The following is an 18,077-nucleotide window of genomic DNA, read 5'->3' as shown; positions in this document are numbered from 1 at the left end:
AGCCAAAGGGCCAGATGTGGTCAGGGGATGTAAAATACCCTGGTATGATCAGGATTCTTAATATAAACTGCTGGATAGGAAGAAGATAGGTTAAACCTGGTTGAGAATTCACCACTTTCCTGCTTCTCCAGGCTGGCTGCTGTTTATTGCCTTGACTTTGATTTATAATAAGTGTCTTTAGATTTCCTGAGCTTTGCAGGAAATGAAAGATCAAAGTCCTGCTCCAAGAAGATTCCGTTGAAAATGTCGCAAAGATATGGGATAAAAAGAGAGTTTGGCATTAAAATAAAAGAAAGCACTTTGTAGGATGGTTTATGAATAATGCTTAGATAATAACTTCAAAAGTCTTATATGTTTTCTGTCTTATTCTTGGAACACACTCTTTATTCTTTGTAGAGGCTGCACAAATTTATTTATAATTTTAGGAGTCACACTACTACAGTGAGTGGTATAGCCAGTTATTTACTGTAAAATATGCAAAGCCCAAGAGTTACAGCTCTTTTTTTGCAGAATATTTCAAATACATTTTTTATATTTTCAGTTACATTTCTTTCAAGTGCTAATACAGTGGTTTCAATGCAAAACCACTCTATCTTTCATGATCTGAAAATGGATGAAATGGAGCTGCTATATTCAGCATATGGAGATGAGACTGGGATTCAGTGTGCTTTAAGGTAAGATTGTTGAATTGCAGTATTGAACCCTCAATCTTATAACAGTGTTGGCAATATACATGGCCTTGGCATATGAAGGAGCCCAATTCATTTAGAAGCTAGTATAAATAACAAAGAGAACAGCTTTAAAAATATCTAAGAAACATGATCAAAAGCAAAATATTTATTTATTTATTTATTTATTTATTTTTCATATTTGTAAACCGCCCTACTCCCGAAGGACTCAGGGCGGTGAACAGCCATAATAAATACAAATACATATAGAAGTTAAAAACTATTAAAAACAGATTAAGTAATTTGGCTCAAAGATTAAAACATCCACATTTATCTAAAAGAGGTCTAAACCCAATTTAAAAGCTAATTTAAAAAACCAATTTAAAAAGGGAGAGTTAGGCCAGACCAGCTTGTTGGAATAGAAATGTTTTCAGGGCTCGGCGGAAAATGCGTAAGTCTTGGATGTTTCGTAACTCCGGGGGAAGCCCGTTCCAGATGGTAGGTGCCCCCACAGAAAAGGCTCTCCCCCTGGGGGCCGTCAGTCGACATTGTTTGGCCGACGGCACCCTGAGGAGTCCCTCTCTATGGGAGCGAACTGGTCGTTGAGAGGCTATTGGTGGTCTCGTAAGTACCCTGGTCCTGAGCCATGGAGCGCTCTAAAGATAGTAACCAAAACCTTGAAGCGCACCCGGAAGACCACCGGGAGCCAGTGCAGCTCGCGCAGGAGGGGGGGTTACATGAGAGCGCCACATTGCTCCCATCACCACCCGCGCAGCCGCATTCTGGACCAGTTGGAGCCTCCGGGTGCTTCTCAAGGGGAGCCCCATGTAGAGAGCATTACAGTAATCCAGGCATGAGGTGACAAGGGCGTGAGTGACCGTGCGTAACGAGTCCTGATCCAGAAAGGGACGCAACTGGCGAATCAGGCGAACCTGATAAAAAGTCCTCCTGGCTACGGCCGTCATATGCTCTTCTAAAGACAGCCGTGAGTCCAGGAGGATGCCCAAGTTGTGAACCCCATCTGTGGGGGCCAGTGACTCGCCCCCAATAGTCAGAGATGGCGTCAACTGACTATATCGGGACGACGGAAACCACAGCCACTCGGTCTTGGATGGGTTGAGTCTGAGTTTGTTCCTCCCCATCCAGATCCATACGGCCTCCAGGCACATCACCTCGAGGGCATCATTGGGGTGGTCTGGGGTGGAGATGTACAGCTGGGTGTCATCAGCGTACTGATGGTACTTCACCCCAAAACCACGGATGATCTCACCCAGCGGCTTCACATAAATGTTGAATAGAAGGGGCGAGAGGACCGATCCCTGTGACACCCCACATATAAGGGGCCTCGGGGTTGACCTCTGCCCCCCTGTCAACACAGACTGCGACTGGTCAGAGAGAAAGGAGGAGAACCACTGTAGAACAGTGCCCCCCACCCCCAACCCTTCCAACCGGTGCAGCATGATATCATGATCGATGGTATCAAAAGCCGCTGAGAGGTCTAGTAGGACCAGGACAGAGGAGCAACCCCTGTCCCGAGCCCTCCAGAGATCATCAACCAATGCGACCAATGCTGTCTCTGTGCTGTACCCGGGCCTGAAGCCCGACTGGAACGGATCTAGATAATTCGATTCATCCAGGTACTGAGGCAGTTGTCGTGCAACCACAGTCTCAACAACCTTCGCAACAAAGCGAAGGTTGGAGACAGGATGATAATTTGCTAACACAGCTGGGTCCAGGGAGGGCTTCTTGAGGAGGGGCCTCACCACCGCCTCTTTCAAGGCGGTGGGAAAGACACCCTCACTCAAAGAAGCATTTATAATCTCCTGGAGCCAGCCTCGCGTCACCTCCCGGGAGGCCAGTACCAACCAGGTGGGACACGGGTCCAATAAACATGGTGGTCGCATTTAGTCTGTTCAGTATCCTGTCCACGCTTTCGGGAGTCACAGGATCAAACTCTTCCCAAATAATATTCTCAGGACCTGCCCTTGTCATCTCCTCTGGATCAATCCAGTCAGAGTCCAGCTGTTCCCGAATCTGAGCAATTTTGTCATACAGATATTGTATAAAATCCTCAGCTCTACCCTCCAAGGGGTCTTCCCGCATCTCTTGATGGAGCAAAGAGCGGGTCACCCTAAACAGGGTGGCTGGGCGATTATCTGATGACGCAATAAGAGTAGAAAAGTAGTTACTCTTCTCTACTCTTATCGCCACTAGGTAATTCTTAATATGAGATCTTACCAGTGTTCGGTCGGATTCAGAACGACTAGCCCTCCAACTGCTCTCTAGGTGTCTTTTCCGGCGCTTCATCTCCCTCAGCTCCTCAGTATACCAAGGAGCCAAGTGAGACCGGCGCCGGGTCAGAGGCCGCAAAGGCACGACTCGGTCTAAAGCCTCAGCCGCCGCCCTATCCCAGGCGGATACTAAGTTCTCAGCCAAGTCGTGTGCCAGAACCTCAGGAAATGGCCCAAGCTCCATCTGGAATCTCTCAGGATCCATCAGGCGCCTGGGGCGGAACCACCTGGTCGGTTCCGCCTCCCTGCGGCGGGGTGTGGCGGTTCGAAGGTCCAGGCGAAGGAGGGAGTGATCTGACCATGACAAAGGTTCAATCACTATATCCCCTATCTCGAGATCACTCAACCACTGTCCAGAGACAAAAACAAGGTCCAGTGTGTGTCCCCCCATGTGAGTAGAGCCATAAATTAACTGGGTCAGGTCCATAGCCGTCATGGAAGCCATGAACTCCCGAGCCACCTCAGATGTCTCGCCAACTGATGACAGGTTAAAATCCCCCATGACCATAAGCCTGGGGGTGTCAACAGCCACCGCGGCTATAACATCAAGCAGCTCTGGTAGGGCTGCTGCCACGTGGCAGGGAGCCAGGTACGTGACCAGCAAGCCCAACTGCACCCTATGACCCCACTTCACAAGGAGGGACTCACATCCAGCCGTCTGAGGAACAGTGGCCTCCCTCGGTCCAAGATCTTCGTTAATAACAACCACCACCCCTCTGCCCCTCCCCTGAGACCTTGGCTGATGGAAAGTACGGAAACCTGGTGGGCACATATCAACAAGGGGGGCTCCCCCTTCCTGGCCCAACCAGGTCTCCATAATACCCGCCAGGTCCGCACCCCCCTCCTGAATAAGATCACAAATGAGGGGGGCTTTATTTACCACGGACCTGGCGTTGCACAGCATCAGCCGAAGGCCTGGGGCCCGAGGTTCCGTACAACCAGGGGAACGAGAAGAGTTTTGAGGGTCGGAGCGCGCCACCGCTTGTAAACAGCAAGGACGCACTCCCGCAGGATGATGTGGCCCCCTGCTCCCGCCATATCTGCCCCTCCCACCTACAGTATCGATGTTATGGGCATCTGTAAAATATGAATGCATCTGATATTTGTTTTACACTGGAATTTCTTTTAGTCTTCAAGAATTTGTGAAAGATTCTGGAAGCTATAGTAAAAAAATAGTAGATGATTTGCTCGATCAGATCACTGGTGGAGATCATTCCAAGTCTATTTATCAACTAAAACAGGTAAGTGTGCTCACCAGACTTTTCTTTCAAAGCCTACTTTAGAATATAGACTTGAAGTTGTTGAGGTTCAATAGTTTATAGTTGAAATTATTCTTAAAACCAGATTTTTTATTGAAACAAATTACACTTTTTAAAACTCAGAAATATTTTATTTGACATAGTCATAAAAAGTATTATTTTCATCACAAAGGTAGTTCCTTTTTTAAAAAATAATGTGCATAGATAAATTTTTAGACTGTACTATGCAGGACATAGAAGATATATACAGTAATATAACAGCATCCATGTTAAAATGTCAGGTTTTTGAGATGTAAAAAAAAAAATCAGACCAAGATAAATCACTTCAGAATTTTTCCTACTTTTAATAGAACAGAATAAAAGAGTGGTGGTCTTCTAGTCCAACCCTCTGCTCAAGCAGGAGACCTTATACCATTCCAGAGACAAGTGGCTGTCCAGTCTTTTCTTAAAAGCCTCCAGTAATGGAGCATCCACAACTTCTGAAAGGAAGCCATTCCACTGGTTCTCACTGTTAAAAAATTTCTCCTTCATTCTAGGTTGCTTTTCTCCTTGATTAGTTTCCATCCATTATTTCTTGTCTTGCCTTCCAATACTTTGGTAAATAGGTTGACTTCCTCTTCTTTGTGATAGCCCCTCAAATATTGGAACACTGCTATCATGTCACCCCTAGTCCTCCTTTTCACTACACTAGCCAAACCCAATAACATATATTAATCACATATTAATATATTAATAACAATAACATATAAATATAACATAAATTGTACATTTCATTTGAAAAACAAACTGAAATTTTCAGGGAGGAAAGCCTACAATGATGTGATTGCATATAAGTGTGCATACCCTTAAACTAATACTTCTCTGATTTTATGACAGTATTCAGCCTTTTGGGGTAGGAACTTCTATGCGTGGTACATCTTGACTTGGGAATCTTTGCCCACTCTTTCTTGCAAAAGTGCTCCAAATCTGTCATATTATGAGGGCATCTCCTGTGCACAGCCCTCTTCAGTTCACCCCACAGATTTTCAGTTGGATTCAATTCCAAGCTCTGGCTGGGCCATTTCAAAACTGAAGAACTGGTGAAGCCATTCTTTGGTTGATTTGGAGGTGTGCTTTGGTTGTTGCAATATTGAAAGATGAAATTCTCTACATTGTCAGTATTATCAGAGGCCTGAAAGTTTTGGGCCAAAATTAACTGATATTCATAATTCCTTCATCTTGACTAAAGCCCCTGAAGAAAAGCAACCTCAAAGCATAATGCTGCCACTATTGTGCTTCACTGTGGGTATGGTGTACATTTGGTGATGTGCAGTGTTGTTTTTGAGCCAAACATATTTTTTGGAATTATAGCCAAAAAGTTCAACTCTGGTCTCATCAGACCATAACATCATTCCCGATATGCTTTTGTCATACTTGATGTAGGTTTTTATGAAATGTAGCTGGGCTAGGATGTTTTTCTTTGTAAGAAAAAGCTTCTGTCTTGCTACTCTACTTTACAGCCCAGACATACGAAGAATATGGGAGACACAACCGCTATTTTCCAGAAATTCCTGCAGCTCCTTTATTGTTGCTGTAGGTCTCTTGGCAGTTTCTTGGACCAGTTTTTCTCTTGTTTTTTCATCAATTTTGGAAGGACATCCAGTTCTTGATAATGTCACTGTTGTGCTATATTTTCTCATCAATGACTATTTTGTCTGGGTTCCATGCTATATGCAATGCCTTGCAAATGTTTTTGTACTCTTCTCCTGATTAATATCTTCCAACAATGAGATCCCATTGATGCTTTCTAAACTCTTTGCACTCCATGGTTTTTGCTATAAGAGACAACTGAGTTAATATAAGAAAATTCCTAGTAGAGCAGCTGAACATTACATGGGCTTGTTCAGAGTCACATTACTTATGGCAGGTGTATACTGACTATTTAACATCAGATTTGTTAATCCTAAAGAGAGTGTGCAGATTTATGTAGCCACGTTACTGAACATTTTTATTGTTTTTCCCCATAAAAGATTTCCGTTTGTTTTTCAGTGGAAATGTCCAACTTATGTTACATTTAAAAAATATTTCACATATCAGAAGCCTGGCATTTTAACAAGGGTATGCATACTTTTTATATCCATAAACTACTGGCTTATATCCATAAATCAGTAAATTAATTTTTACCAATATGCTCATAGAACTAATCCCTTTGAGAAAAGAACGTATTTCTGGTCCATGATGCTCAGAATTGTCTCATTGACTAAGGGATAACTTGATACTCTTTATATCTTTTGTTTAAGTAGAAATATTTTCCATTGAAGAGTGGGATAAAATTGTTCATAAATTTAAATAAAAGGAAAAATAAAAAACAGAAACTTAATTACTTAGTATTGTTCTGATTCCTTTAAAAAGGGGGGAAAAAAAACAGGTCCAGGAAATTACAAGTCAATTAGCCTGACATCAATACCTGGGAAGATCTTGGAAAAATAATCAAACAACAAATCTCTGAATGCCTACAAGCAAACAAAGTTATAACCAGTAGCCAACATGAGTTCATCAAAAACAGATCATGCCAAACAAACCTTATTTCATTTTTTATCAAAGTAACTAAATTAATGCACCAGTAAAATGCTGTGGACATAGTAACTTATATTTAGGAAAGCATTTGATAAAGTTGAGCACAATCTACTTCTTGTCAAGCTAGAAAAATGTGGGATAGACAGTACCACCACCAGATGGGTCTGTAACTGGCTAACAAATCATATTCAGTGTGTAGTCCTCAGGAGAACTACATCTGCATGGAGGGAAGTAAGCAAAGGGGTATCTCAAGAGTCAATTTTGGATCCAGTACTCTACAATATCTTCATAAATGATCTAGAAGAAAGAATAGATGGGAAACTCATCAAATACAGATGACACTAAGCTGGCAGGAATAGCCAACACATCAGAAGACAAGCTCAAGTTCCAAAAAGACCTTGACAGACTTGAACACTGGGGCTTGTCTAAAAAAATGGAATTCAGTATAGATAAAAGTAAGGTTCTACGCTTAGGCAAGAAAAACCAACTGTATAGGTGCAGGCTAGGTGAAACTTGGCTTAATGCCAGTAAACGTGAGATTGTCCTAGTGGACAATCACTTAAATATGAGCCGACAGTATGCTGCAGTAGACAAAGCAGCCAATTTATTTATTCATTTATTTATTAGATTTATATTGCCACCTATTCGCCCATGGCGACTCCAGGCGGCTTACATTTAAAAAACAGTAAACTAATTAAAAAATCAAACTAATTAATGTAATAAAATCAATGCAATTCTACTCTGTATTAATAGAGGGATAGAATCAAGATCACATAAAGTTCTAGTACTGCTTTACAAAACCTTAGTAAGACCACACTTGGAATACTGCATCCAGTTCTGATCACCATAATCACGAAGATATTGAGCCTCTGGAAAGAATGCAGAGAAGAGCAAAAAATGATTAGGGGTTGGAGGCTAAAACATATGAAGAACTACTATAGGAATTGGGTCTGTCTAGTCTAATGAAAAGAAGGACTAGGGGAAACATGATAGCAGTCTTCCAATATTTGAGAGGCTCCTACAAGAATGCGGCAGTCAAATTATTTTCCAAAGCATCAAAAGGCAAGATGAGAAACAATGGATTTAAAAAAAAAAAAAAAATTAAAAAAAAATATATTTTGTAATTTTGAATTTATGTTTTTGTTTTTGTTTGTTAAAATATTTTTTTAAAAAACCAATGCAATAACTTGCCTTCAGAAGTTGTAGGTTCTCCATCACTTGGAGGCTTTCAAAAAGAGGCTGGACAATCATTTATCTCAAATGGTATAGGGTCTCCTACTGGAGCAGAAGGTTGGACTTGAAGACCTCCAAGGTCCCTTCCAACTCTATTATTCTATGTTCTAAGAAGCAAGGAATCACTAGTGGTTTGGTCTAGTGGTTAGGCAGCCAGCTAGAAAGCAAGAGCCCATGATTTCAAGTCCTTCCTTAGCCATGAAAGCCAGCTGGGTTTCCTTGGGCAGTCACTCTCTCAACCCAACCCACTTCATTATGTTGTGGGAAAAATAGGAGGAGTAAGGTGTACTGGATATATTTCCTGCCTTGAGTTATTTGTAAAATAGTAAAGATATAAGGGGTGTGTGTTTTTGTGAATAAATTAAATAAGAAAGAGAATGTTCCACGCCTTGTTTCATTCTTCATTCTAACTAGTTTTAGAATAACAGGTACAACACAAAATCTGAAATTCAAAAGGGTGAAAACTCTTTTATTGACAAAATATAACAGCCCTATCAGCACAGAACAGCCTCAGTTTATTATAAAACCCAGTTCTCTTCCAGGAGCCGAAAAGAAAGATTGAAAATAAAATTTAAGCATACCAATAGATTATGCACATATTGAAAGGCAACCTATTTTAGAAATAAAAGTCTGCTTGCTTGCTGTAAATGTTTATAGAGAGTCCTTTATCAGAGATAATAATGGAGATCACTGCTGCAAATTGGAATATATTTTTGAATAAAGGAAGAGACAATATAGTTGATTCATCATGAAATTTTAAAGGATAAATTAAAAAATAATTCCTAAAATAATCAAATTTCCAGTTGTTGGAAAAAAGCTTTGCATATATCTAAGATCACAGGTCTTTTGTAGATTTACATCTATACATCTATATATGGCTATAATTCTTTGAAGATCTGAATTGAGAAAAACAAAATATAAAATAAAAATGAAATATAATTTTAATGAAATTCGTGTATTTTGAAAATAATAATTGAAAGTACATTGAAAATAAATTAGTACTAAAATGCTACAACCATTATCATACATGTCTATTAGTAGAAGATAAGGTTAATTAAGATATTTTTACGAATTAAGGCAAATATAGGTATCCCAGGATAATGTTGCAAGATCCAATCTGGGTTGGTCATGAGGACCAGAAGTTTCGACTTCTGAACTTTCAGGCTCATGTTGGTCCATCCTGCAGGATGAGCTCCAGCACGAGCCCAAAACCTTGGCAGATTAAACCTCTGGTCCCAGTGACTGATCCAGTTTGGATCCTACAAGACATGTTCAATTTCAATATATTTCAAATACTGCTTCTAAGAAATTTAATTTTCTTACTGAATCAAATTATTGTAAATTACAGATAGTCCTTGCTTAACCATTCATTCAGCAATCATTCAGAGTTATGACAGCACTGAAGAATCAGTTCTTGAAGTTTTGGCCATTCAGTACCACTCCAGTCATAAATAAAAATTTAGGTGCTTGGCAATTGGCCTGCATTTATGACTGCAGGGTCAATTTTTCAATTTCCCCTATCCAACTGTCTCCTCCCATCTTTATCCTTTTGGCCACTCTGCACTTCACTGCCACCCCCCTTTATTTCTTTCTCTCGATGTTGGCCCAAAATCCAGTGTTCGGCGAGGGTGCAGCCCTGGGATATGTGCACAGGGAGTGCAGCAAGACGGCGAAGCCTTGTCTGCCAAAAGGAGCTTCCCAGGCCCAATTAGGAAGAGGCAGCAGGACAGAGCCAGCAAAGGTAGCAGTAGGGCCAACAATTCCCTGGGCAATTATCAGACTTATACAGTGCTATCACTTGTACCACCATCATGGCTCCTTTACCAACTCCATCCCTCTTTCCTTCTTTGATGGCCCAGCAAGCTCCCTTTGATATATGAGAGTCCGCTACCTTGTTGTTCTTCCTGAACATGTCCTAGAATCACACCCTCAGCTAGCACCTGGATCCTGGACCAGCAAAGAAGGGAGGAAGACAGTGGAGGTTAAAAGAGGATGGCAGGGGTAGGTGTGCGAGGTGAACAAAAGGGTGGAAACGGGAAGAAATGAAGAGAAGTTAAGTGGAGGAAAGCATTGTATCGGCAGTACTATGCAGCCTTGCTTGCTGAATGGAGCTTGCCAGGCCCAACTGGAGAGGAGGCAGCAGGTCCAATCCAGCTGCTCACACAGGGCAAGAGAAACATGAGGTCTTTGCCTAACTACTGCAACTAAGATGACCAGAACTGTCACTAAGAGGAACATTATGTTTCCCCTAACTTTTTTGCTTAGTGATGAAAATTCCAGCCCCAATTAGTTGTTCAGTAAGGACTAACTGTATCAGAAAAACAGCAATATTATTTTTTAATTTATTTTTACTATTATAATTTTCAGAGAAGAAACATTCCAATGAAGCCACCAGATGATCTCAAAGTAAGTTACATTGCATCTCTAAACTTTTCCTTGTAAAAAAAATACTGTTTCTTTACTTAAATGGTTCTGAAAATATAAAAGAAAGATTTCATTTATATAATAAATGAAGATAATAGTTGTATTATTGTAAAATTGCTTACTCCAGTATTCCTGATCTTTATAACACTTTTAAATTTTACGTTTATTTCAGGAGAAAAAAATATATGTACTTTTTCCATGATTTTTCCTACTAAATTATTTGGAATCCCTTAAATAAAAGACATACTATTTTCTTGCTGTAACTCTAGTGTTGCAAAAATGATGGTTCCATAAGGAAAATGATTATGAGGTATAAATTAGCTTTAAACGTGATGTTTTTAGGTTCCGTCAGTCCTCATAAAAGAAGAACATAAGTTATGTAATACTTGCCCAGATGACTCCAAGCAAAATATGGTAATATTTCTTTTTAAGTTTAATTCTTTCTTAACTTATTATCTAAAATAGTTGGTTCTCAGCATTTTCTACCTCCTTTTTAATTTTCCTTTTCTTTTTTATTTTAAGATTACAGGCCTTATTCTTTGTCACTCTCCCTTTCCCTCCCTCCCTCCCCCGCCCCTCTCTCTCTCTCTCTCTCTCACACACACACACACACACACACACACACACACACACACACAGGCCATAGGTCAGCAGATGATCCAGGTCAAGAATACAGGCAGTCCTTGACTTACAACTGTTCATTTAGTGACTGTTTGAAGTTACAATGGAACTGAAAAAAGTAATTTAAGACCATTTCTCACACTTATGACCATTGCAGCATCCCCATGGTCATCTGATTTACATTCGGATGCTTGACAACTGGTTCATATTTATGATAGTTGCAGTGTCCCTGGGTCATGTAAATCACCTTTTGGGACCTTCTGACAAGCAAAGTCAATGGGGAAGCCAGTTTCCTTTAACAACCGTGTTACTAATTTAACAACTGCTTTGATTCACTTAGCAAATGTGGCAAGAAAAGTTGTAAAGTGGGACAAAATTCACTTAACAAAGTTGTCACTTAGCAACATAAATTAGCTTGCACATAATAGTTCAAATAGACTTGGAATAAAACTGAGCTTTTTTGCACTTAAGTATACTATCCAGAAGCTCAAACTAATCAGTTTCGTATGATTTATATGTACAAGGGATGTTACATGTGACAAGGCCCAGCAAAGATGATAATTATATCTGTGTCTATTAAAATTTTGTGGACACCTTGATTGACCAAAGCACGGATGGTCAGGGGTAATCAATGCATGGCCTATCAGTGTTATCCAAGAGTTCTGAGGTGAATGTAACAGAAAATGTAGATCTGAATGAAAGTAGTTTGATCTTGTCAAGTTGATGACTCAATGCTAGAAGTTATGGTTAAGGAACAAAAAGGCAAAAATGTATGTCAGAAAATGTGAATTGTAACTTCATTGGTGTAATGTAGGTTGTATAAATAAAATAGGGTGATTCATACAGCTTTTGGTTAGGAGTTGTGTTGAACAAACTTACGTTTCAAAATGATTCTGCAAATTTAAAATTTGTTCCTAAATAAAAAAGTTGTTCCAAATAGCACTTTCCTGAATTTTTAGCCCTAGATATGCAAACAAAAAATAATTGCATATTTGCATAGTAAATATTTTTTCACATTTGACTGCTATGTAGAAATAATGAAACATTTATGTTGTTGAAACTATTTACATTTACTAAATATTGAATTTATAGCAGCTTTCAGCACAGTAATGCTTATTATAACTAATTAATCCTTTGCATAGATATAATTTTCTTTCTTTTTTCCAGATTGGAGAATCCATTGGAGATAATAATAGTTCTGTTTTGGACTTTTTATCTATGAAAACTTATTCAGATATGTCACTTGATATATCCATGTTGAGTTCATTAGGTAGGTGTTCTCATGCAGTAGTTTAACACCGAAGGTAAAAATACAGTGCTATATATATTATCTGTTCCATTAGTCCATTAAAATGCTTGGGAATTGCTGGGTTTTGACATAAACTTTATAATATATACTCCTTTTAATGCTTTGCTATGAAAATCTAGATGGCAGCACCTGGAGGGAGACAGAATTATAAAAACTGTAATATTTGCATATGCTCTTTGTGGTTATAACATAATAGTTAGTGTGTGTATGCGTGTGTGTAAATTAATGAAAGGGATGAAGCATTTTGAGAAAAACAGCATCTTCTACAGATGCTCATAGCTTCAGTTTGGTTGTCAGTTATCTAAACCAATACTCGTCTATGCTGTTTAAATTGGTAATTCGAGCAGCCTATGACTGTGCTCCCAGTGCTAATATATGCTTACTCAATTTATTCCGTCTAAACTGCTGAGAAGAATGCTCAGCTGTAACAGCTCCTTTTTTCAGAAAAGAATGTGTAAATCAAGTCATAAGATAGAAAAACATATTAAGGAAAATCTTGTATTTTTAGCAGCTACACAATATAGTATCTGATAGGATTTCATCTGGAAGCATCTTTGTGAAATTAAGAGGTTTGAAACATTTTAATTTTTTAAAAAATAATTTGGGATTCTACTTAGACCATCAACAGGTCATCACATGTATTTGTATTATGGTGATCACAGGTACCAAGTTGCTGATTCCCAATTTTATGTAGTCATTAAAAGATTCAAATGGTGATGTACTAGTTCATGTAAGGAGGAACTTGAAACTGATACCTTAAAGGCATCATGGAGAGATTGATATGTTGACAATGGTAAAGTGATCAGCATATCTTTATGAATAAAAGTCACATTAAAGCAATTTCATTTCAATTTTTTTGTTGGATAATTTCAATAATAGAATGTGGAACATAATATATCTTGATCTCATTTAGACATTTGATAAATACTTTCTTATAGTCTCTCCAGCAGTTTAGTTAAATAAGTAAATAATTAAGTGGATCATAACTATCTGGAAAATTGGATTCAAATTGTGTATAAATAAGGAAATCAGAAATGTTCTGTTTAAAATAATTGTTTTTAAAAAATCAGGAAGTATAAGAAGCTGGGTCAGTACGCAGGGACGTATCTATACAACTTAGTCCCTATTACCCTCATTTTCACATTTTATTCAGCATATATTAGTTTTATCTACCTTTATATAAGACTGATGGAGTAACAAATCTTTTTGATTTTAACTTCATAAACCATCTCAAATTCATTTTTGTACTCAATAATCTAATGTTGTTGACAGGTAAAGTAAAGAAAGAAGTTGATCATGATGACAATCATTTACACTTGGATGAAACAACTAAATTATTACAGGACCTTCATGAGGTACAGACTGACAGAATAGGATCCAGGCCTTCCTCCAACCTTAGTTCCCTCTCTAATGCTTCTGAAAGGGAACAGCATCACCTAGGTAAATGTGTTTAACAGTATAATTACCAAACTCTTTATTTTCATTAAAAGTTGTTTGTAAGATTATGAGGGTATCAAGTATATTCATGTTGTGTAAGTGAAGCTGGTTTCTTTGTCTTTTTAACATTAGCATCTAGTAGACTAATTTTTCCTTCTCATTCCCACCTTCTTTATCTCATAGATTTTTTTTATCATAAATGTATATTATAAATATTTCAAAAGGCAGAATATAAACACTGGATTCTAAATAAATACAAATTGATAAATTTGACCAAAATGCAGAATTATTATGTATTTTTATTTAAAATATAGATTTAATATTATTTTACCAAATTAATTGAGATGGCCGTCTCATAGTTCCAAATAGACATTTTAAATTTATAAACATTCAAACAAAATTATTGGTTATATAGTAAGTAATATAGAGAAATATAAAATATATTATAAAAGTTATATTTTACAATAAAAGAGTTTATTAATCTTGGAGTTTATTATTCACAGATAGTTTATTCCATCATTCCAGAATGCTAATGAAAAGTTTCTGCTTCTAATGATTACTGGCTCATTCTTAATAGGAAAAAATAAACATATGTTAGATGAATGGAGTGGTGAATTTAATTATGAGGCAGAACCTTTCAACAGAAGAAATGCTAGTGATCTTAATGTGACCTGCCTGCTAAATCTCTGAGAGCATTTATTTGTATAAAATTGAAATGGTAGACCAGGACTTCTCCAGGCATCTTTCAATCAGACCCATGTAGAAACAGCATAGTCATCTGCCAATCAGGACATTTATTGTTATACGTCTGACTGGAGAAATCCTGGTTTGCCATTTTCTATAACAATCATGTCATATCAGACCAGCAGCACAAACCAAAATGGCCATGAAGAAAGTTGAAATAAGGGACATACTTAAAACCTGTCAGTAGAAACTGGCTAGATTATAGCACTGCTATTACATTATCACAATTGCCACTGAAAGCTTATCTCAGGAAAAAATACCAGATCAGAAAAACCCAAAGTTATCTAACCTCACTATATTCTGCAGATGAGAGGAAAGCTGTAGTATGTAGACATGTCTTAAAAATTATATTTGCGGAGCCAAAATTCATGAATGCATCTCAGAAATCATGTCTTGGTAAAATTGCATTATGAATTAGTTCTCTAATGCTACATATATCTAATTTGTTTCTTCCTTAAATAAACAGTTTACTATATTATCTAGACTGCAATAACTTATAAATGCTTATGGTTTATTATATTAAAACTACTTACCTAATATTTAACCTTGTTTAAAGTCAATAATTCTAGATGCAAGTGTCTAAGTATCACTTCAATTACCAGAGTAACTCTAGGTGGATTACACATTAAGATTAAAATAATCATAAAATTCTAAAACAAAACAAAAGTAATGCATAGTCATGCATTATGGAGAATAACCAACATTAAACAATTATAGCAATCAAGATTTAATTATCAGAGAGTAGGTCATGTATCCTAATGCAAAGTCTTCTGGAACAACTAAGTTTTCACAGCTTTATGAATGCCCTGGAAAAAGGCTCAGGAATACTGTATTCCACAGAGTAATGGAAAAGTTGCACTTTTCGACGGGATAGTAGTGTTTTACGGCCTGACTTGGTGTTCATCAACTCTGGTTGGGCAGAGACAGCAGAAGAAATATAGTAATTGATACAGTAAAAGATACAGGTAATTAAATCCTAAGCAATGTGGAGCTCTATAAATGATAACACCTTGAATTGTATCAGATTATGACGTAACCAATGCAATTTGCAGAGCAGAGGTGTTACTTGGGAAAAAGAGGAAATACCCAGAAACAATCATTTGATCGCATTCTGGACCAATCACAGCTTCCATATAGTTGGTAGTTGACCATCCCTGTAATTGACTTTATATAGAGTAGATTGCAATAATCCAAAGAGAAGATACACCACAGCATGAGTAAGAATATTCTCCTGTTCAAGAAAATAATGCAACTAGCTCCTCAAATGGATTTATTAATGTATTAAGTTTCTATGCTTCCCATTTCACAGTTCAATGTTACTCTGGACAGATTTATGCAAAAGCCCTTCTGGGCCATGGCTGCCACCTGTTTGTTGAATCTAAGGAGGATTCCCAAACTGTATCAGTCCTACTTGAAATGTGATTCTGCCATAAACTAATTTATGTTCAATATAATCTTGGATATTGTTTGTATACTGATGATTCCTGATCCCATGCATATGGAAAGCCTTATCTAATAGCCTCATGTTGATGTTAAATAGGAATGGGGAGAGGATGAAGCTAGGTGGGATTTTATATAGTAAGGGTCTTGGATTAGATATCTCTTCACCTACCAATACCAAGTGAAATCAGCTCTAGAGGAAGGGCGAGAAACAGAGATAATAGCTATCATTCCCAATCCTTGAAGATTATCATATTGTCCAGAAAGGATGCTATGATTGATTTTATTGAATGTCATTGAAATCAGGCAGAACCAATAGGGTCACAATGCCCCATCCCATTCTCACTATGCACAAACACAGTCTCTCTGCTGAACCCAGATCAGTCTGAAAAGGATCCTGATAAGTCACTTCCTTCAGAGCGCTCTAACATTACCATATCATCACTTTCTCCCAAAAGGATATGATGCAACAGTGAACAGGAGACATACAGTACCATTGCTTTCTTTAAGACTGGTGGGATAGCCTTTAACTCGAAGGTGAATTCACCATTTGCATCCAGCCAGTAGCTAACTCCTGGGATTCCTTGGCCAAGAAATAGCAGGAAGTGGTAACACTAACATTACCAAGGACCTTGTCCACTTTCTCAAGATTCACATGCTAAAACTCTTCTAGATAAATATGGCAAACCCCCTCCCCAGTCAATTCCACAGGACCCGTTCAGTCAGTGTTCAATTCTAAACCAATTGGGGTGATTATATTCTCACAAAATGTGGTTTTTTTCATAGCAGTACTTAAGATGTTCTTTAACTATCTGTAATAATTTTTGTAGCTCTCAGAGCTTTCTTTAACTTTCAACAGTAAGACCAACAAAAATCACTATTTTGGAATCTGAAATATAGAAAACCTAGAATGTAATATGAATAGTAAGATTTACAGAGCTTTTAAAAAAGAACTTTCTTGGCATTCCAAAGAGCAAACAATAAAAAATATTCCAGTCTGTAGCCTTCTCTGCACTGTTAAATTTGGCAACATTTTTGACCATTAATAAAATTGGCATTATAATCTGGATCATATTCATTTAAAAATTGTGATAAGACATTTGAAAAGTGAAATTTTCAAAATGTCTCATAATTAATATTAATTTAATTATTTTCTGTCCATGTTTTACACAGGAAGTCCATCTCACCTAAGTATAGGAGAACAGCAAGATATGGTCCATGACCCCTATGAATTTCTTCAATCTCCAGAATCTACAAATGCCAATAATTAATCTCAGATATACCGTACATATTAACTGTCTAACAGTTAATAGAATCCCATGAAACAGTATGCATTTCAACCCCAATCTTCAGATAAGAATTAATGTTTAGTAACATGTATACATTTTACTTGGATAAAAAAGTCCTGGTATTTGTACCATCAGAAACTATATTTTAGCAATATGTGCAACGGACCTGAAGGAGTTACAAATTATGTACTTTGAAAAAAGACTTGTTTAATTTTATAAAAAATGGCTAACCAGCTGTTTATCATGCTTTTGATTGTTACACATACTTGGTGTACAGGTGTAGCAATATAGAAAATTTATTAGGATGAATTTATTTCATTTGTAATATAAGTTTTAGAAATAGGATAGTTTTTGTATTTTCTCTCCTATCAGTTTTTCATTGTCAAGATGGTTTAATGAAAAGAAAGTTATTGACTCTTCATTGGGAATGAAAAACAAAATTCTCTTTAGAACTTTTTAAAATTAAGTGTTTGAAATTTGATATTGAATGATTTTTAAACATTATGCGGAAACCAGAATAATACATTCATTAACAATATTCCAAATATTAATAAATGTGTACTTGTGTTCCAAAGTTTCCAGTTGATAATTTGTCAGCTAGTTCATAATTTGTTATCTTGAATTAATTATGATGCACTATATATGCATCAGTTTAAGATTCTAGTTTTAAGATTCCTATAGCAGGGGTCTCAAACATTGATGCAAGAGCTGCATGCAGGCTGCTGAATTCTTTTGTATAGCCTAGATTAACTCACCATGAAGCATTGCTTGCTTCTCTGCTCTTTTTTTGTCCCAGAAGGCCCCAG

At 37.6% G+C, this 18,077-nt stretch overlaps 1 protein-coding gene across 6 annotated transcripts in view; it reads left to right on the top strand.

The window, feature by feature from the left end:
- Positions 1–17,845, top strand: part of BRD9 (bromodomain containing 9) — a 71,786-nt gene extending 53,941 nt beyond the window's left edge. For 3 of the 6 annotated variants that reach the window (XM_034416367.3, XM_034416366.3, XM_034416365.3), the window contains exons 11-17: positions 542–674; positions 4,089–4,200; positions 10,375–10,413; positions 10,774–10,845; positions 12,220–12,322; positions 13,634–13,801; positions 17,156–17,845. In XM_034416367.3, the coding sequence (XP_034272258.1) occupies positions 542–674; positions 4,089–4,200; positions 10,375–10,413; positions 10,774–10,845; positions 12,220–12,322; positions 13,634–13,801; positions 17,156–17,253 (725 nt within the window). In that variant the 3' untranslated portion in view covers positions 17,254–17,845. The remainder of the gene's footprint in view (positions 1–541; positions 675–4,088; positions 4,201–10,374; positions 10,414–10,773; positions 10,846–12,219; positions 12,323–13,633; positions 13,802–17,155) is intronic. The other 3 variants (XM_034416371.3, XM_034416370.3, XM_034416369.3) reach the window with 1 other exon arrangement.
- Positions 17,846–18,077: the final 232 nt, after the last annotated feature.

Source organism: Pantherophis guttatus, chromosome 4 (assembly GCF_059756535.1).
Source record: "Pantherophis guttatus breed Tessera chromosome 4, ASM5975653v1, whole genome shotgun sequence".
In the NCBI taxonomy this organism is placed as follows: Eukaryota; Metazoa; Chordata; class Lepidosauria; order Squamata; family Colubridae; genus Pantherophis; species Pantherophis guttatus.
The sequence above is the reverse complement of the archived record's forward strand: the minus strand, read 5'-3'. Positions and strand labels throughout refer to the sequence as shown.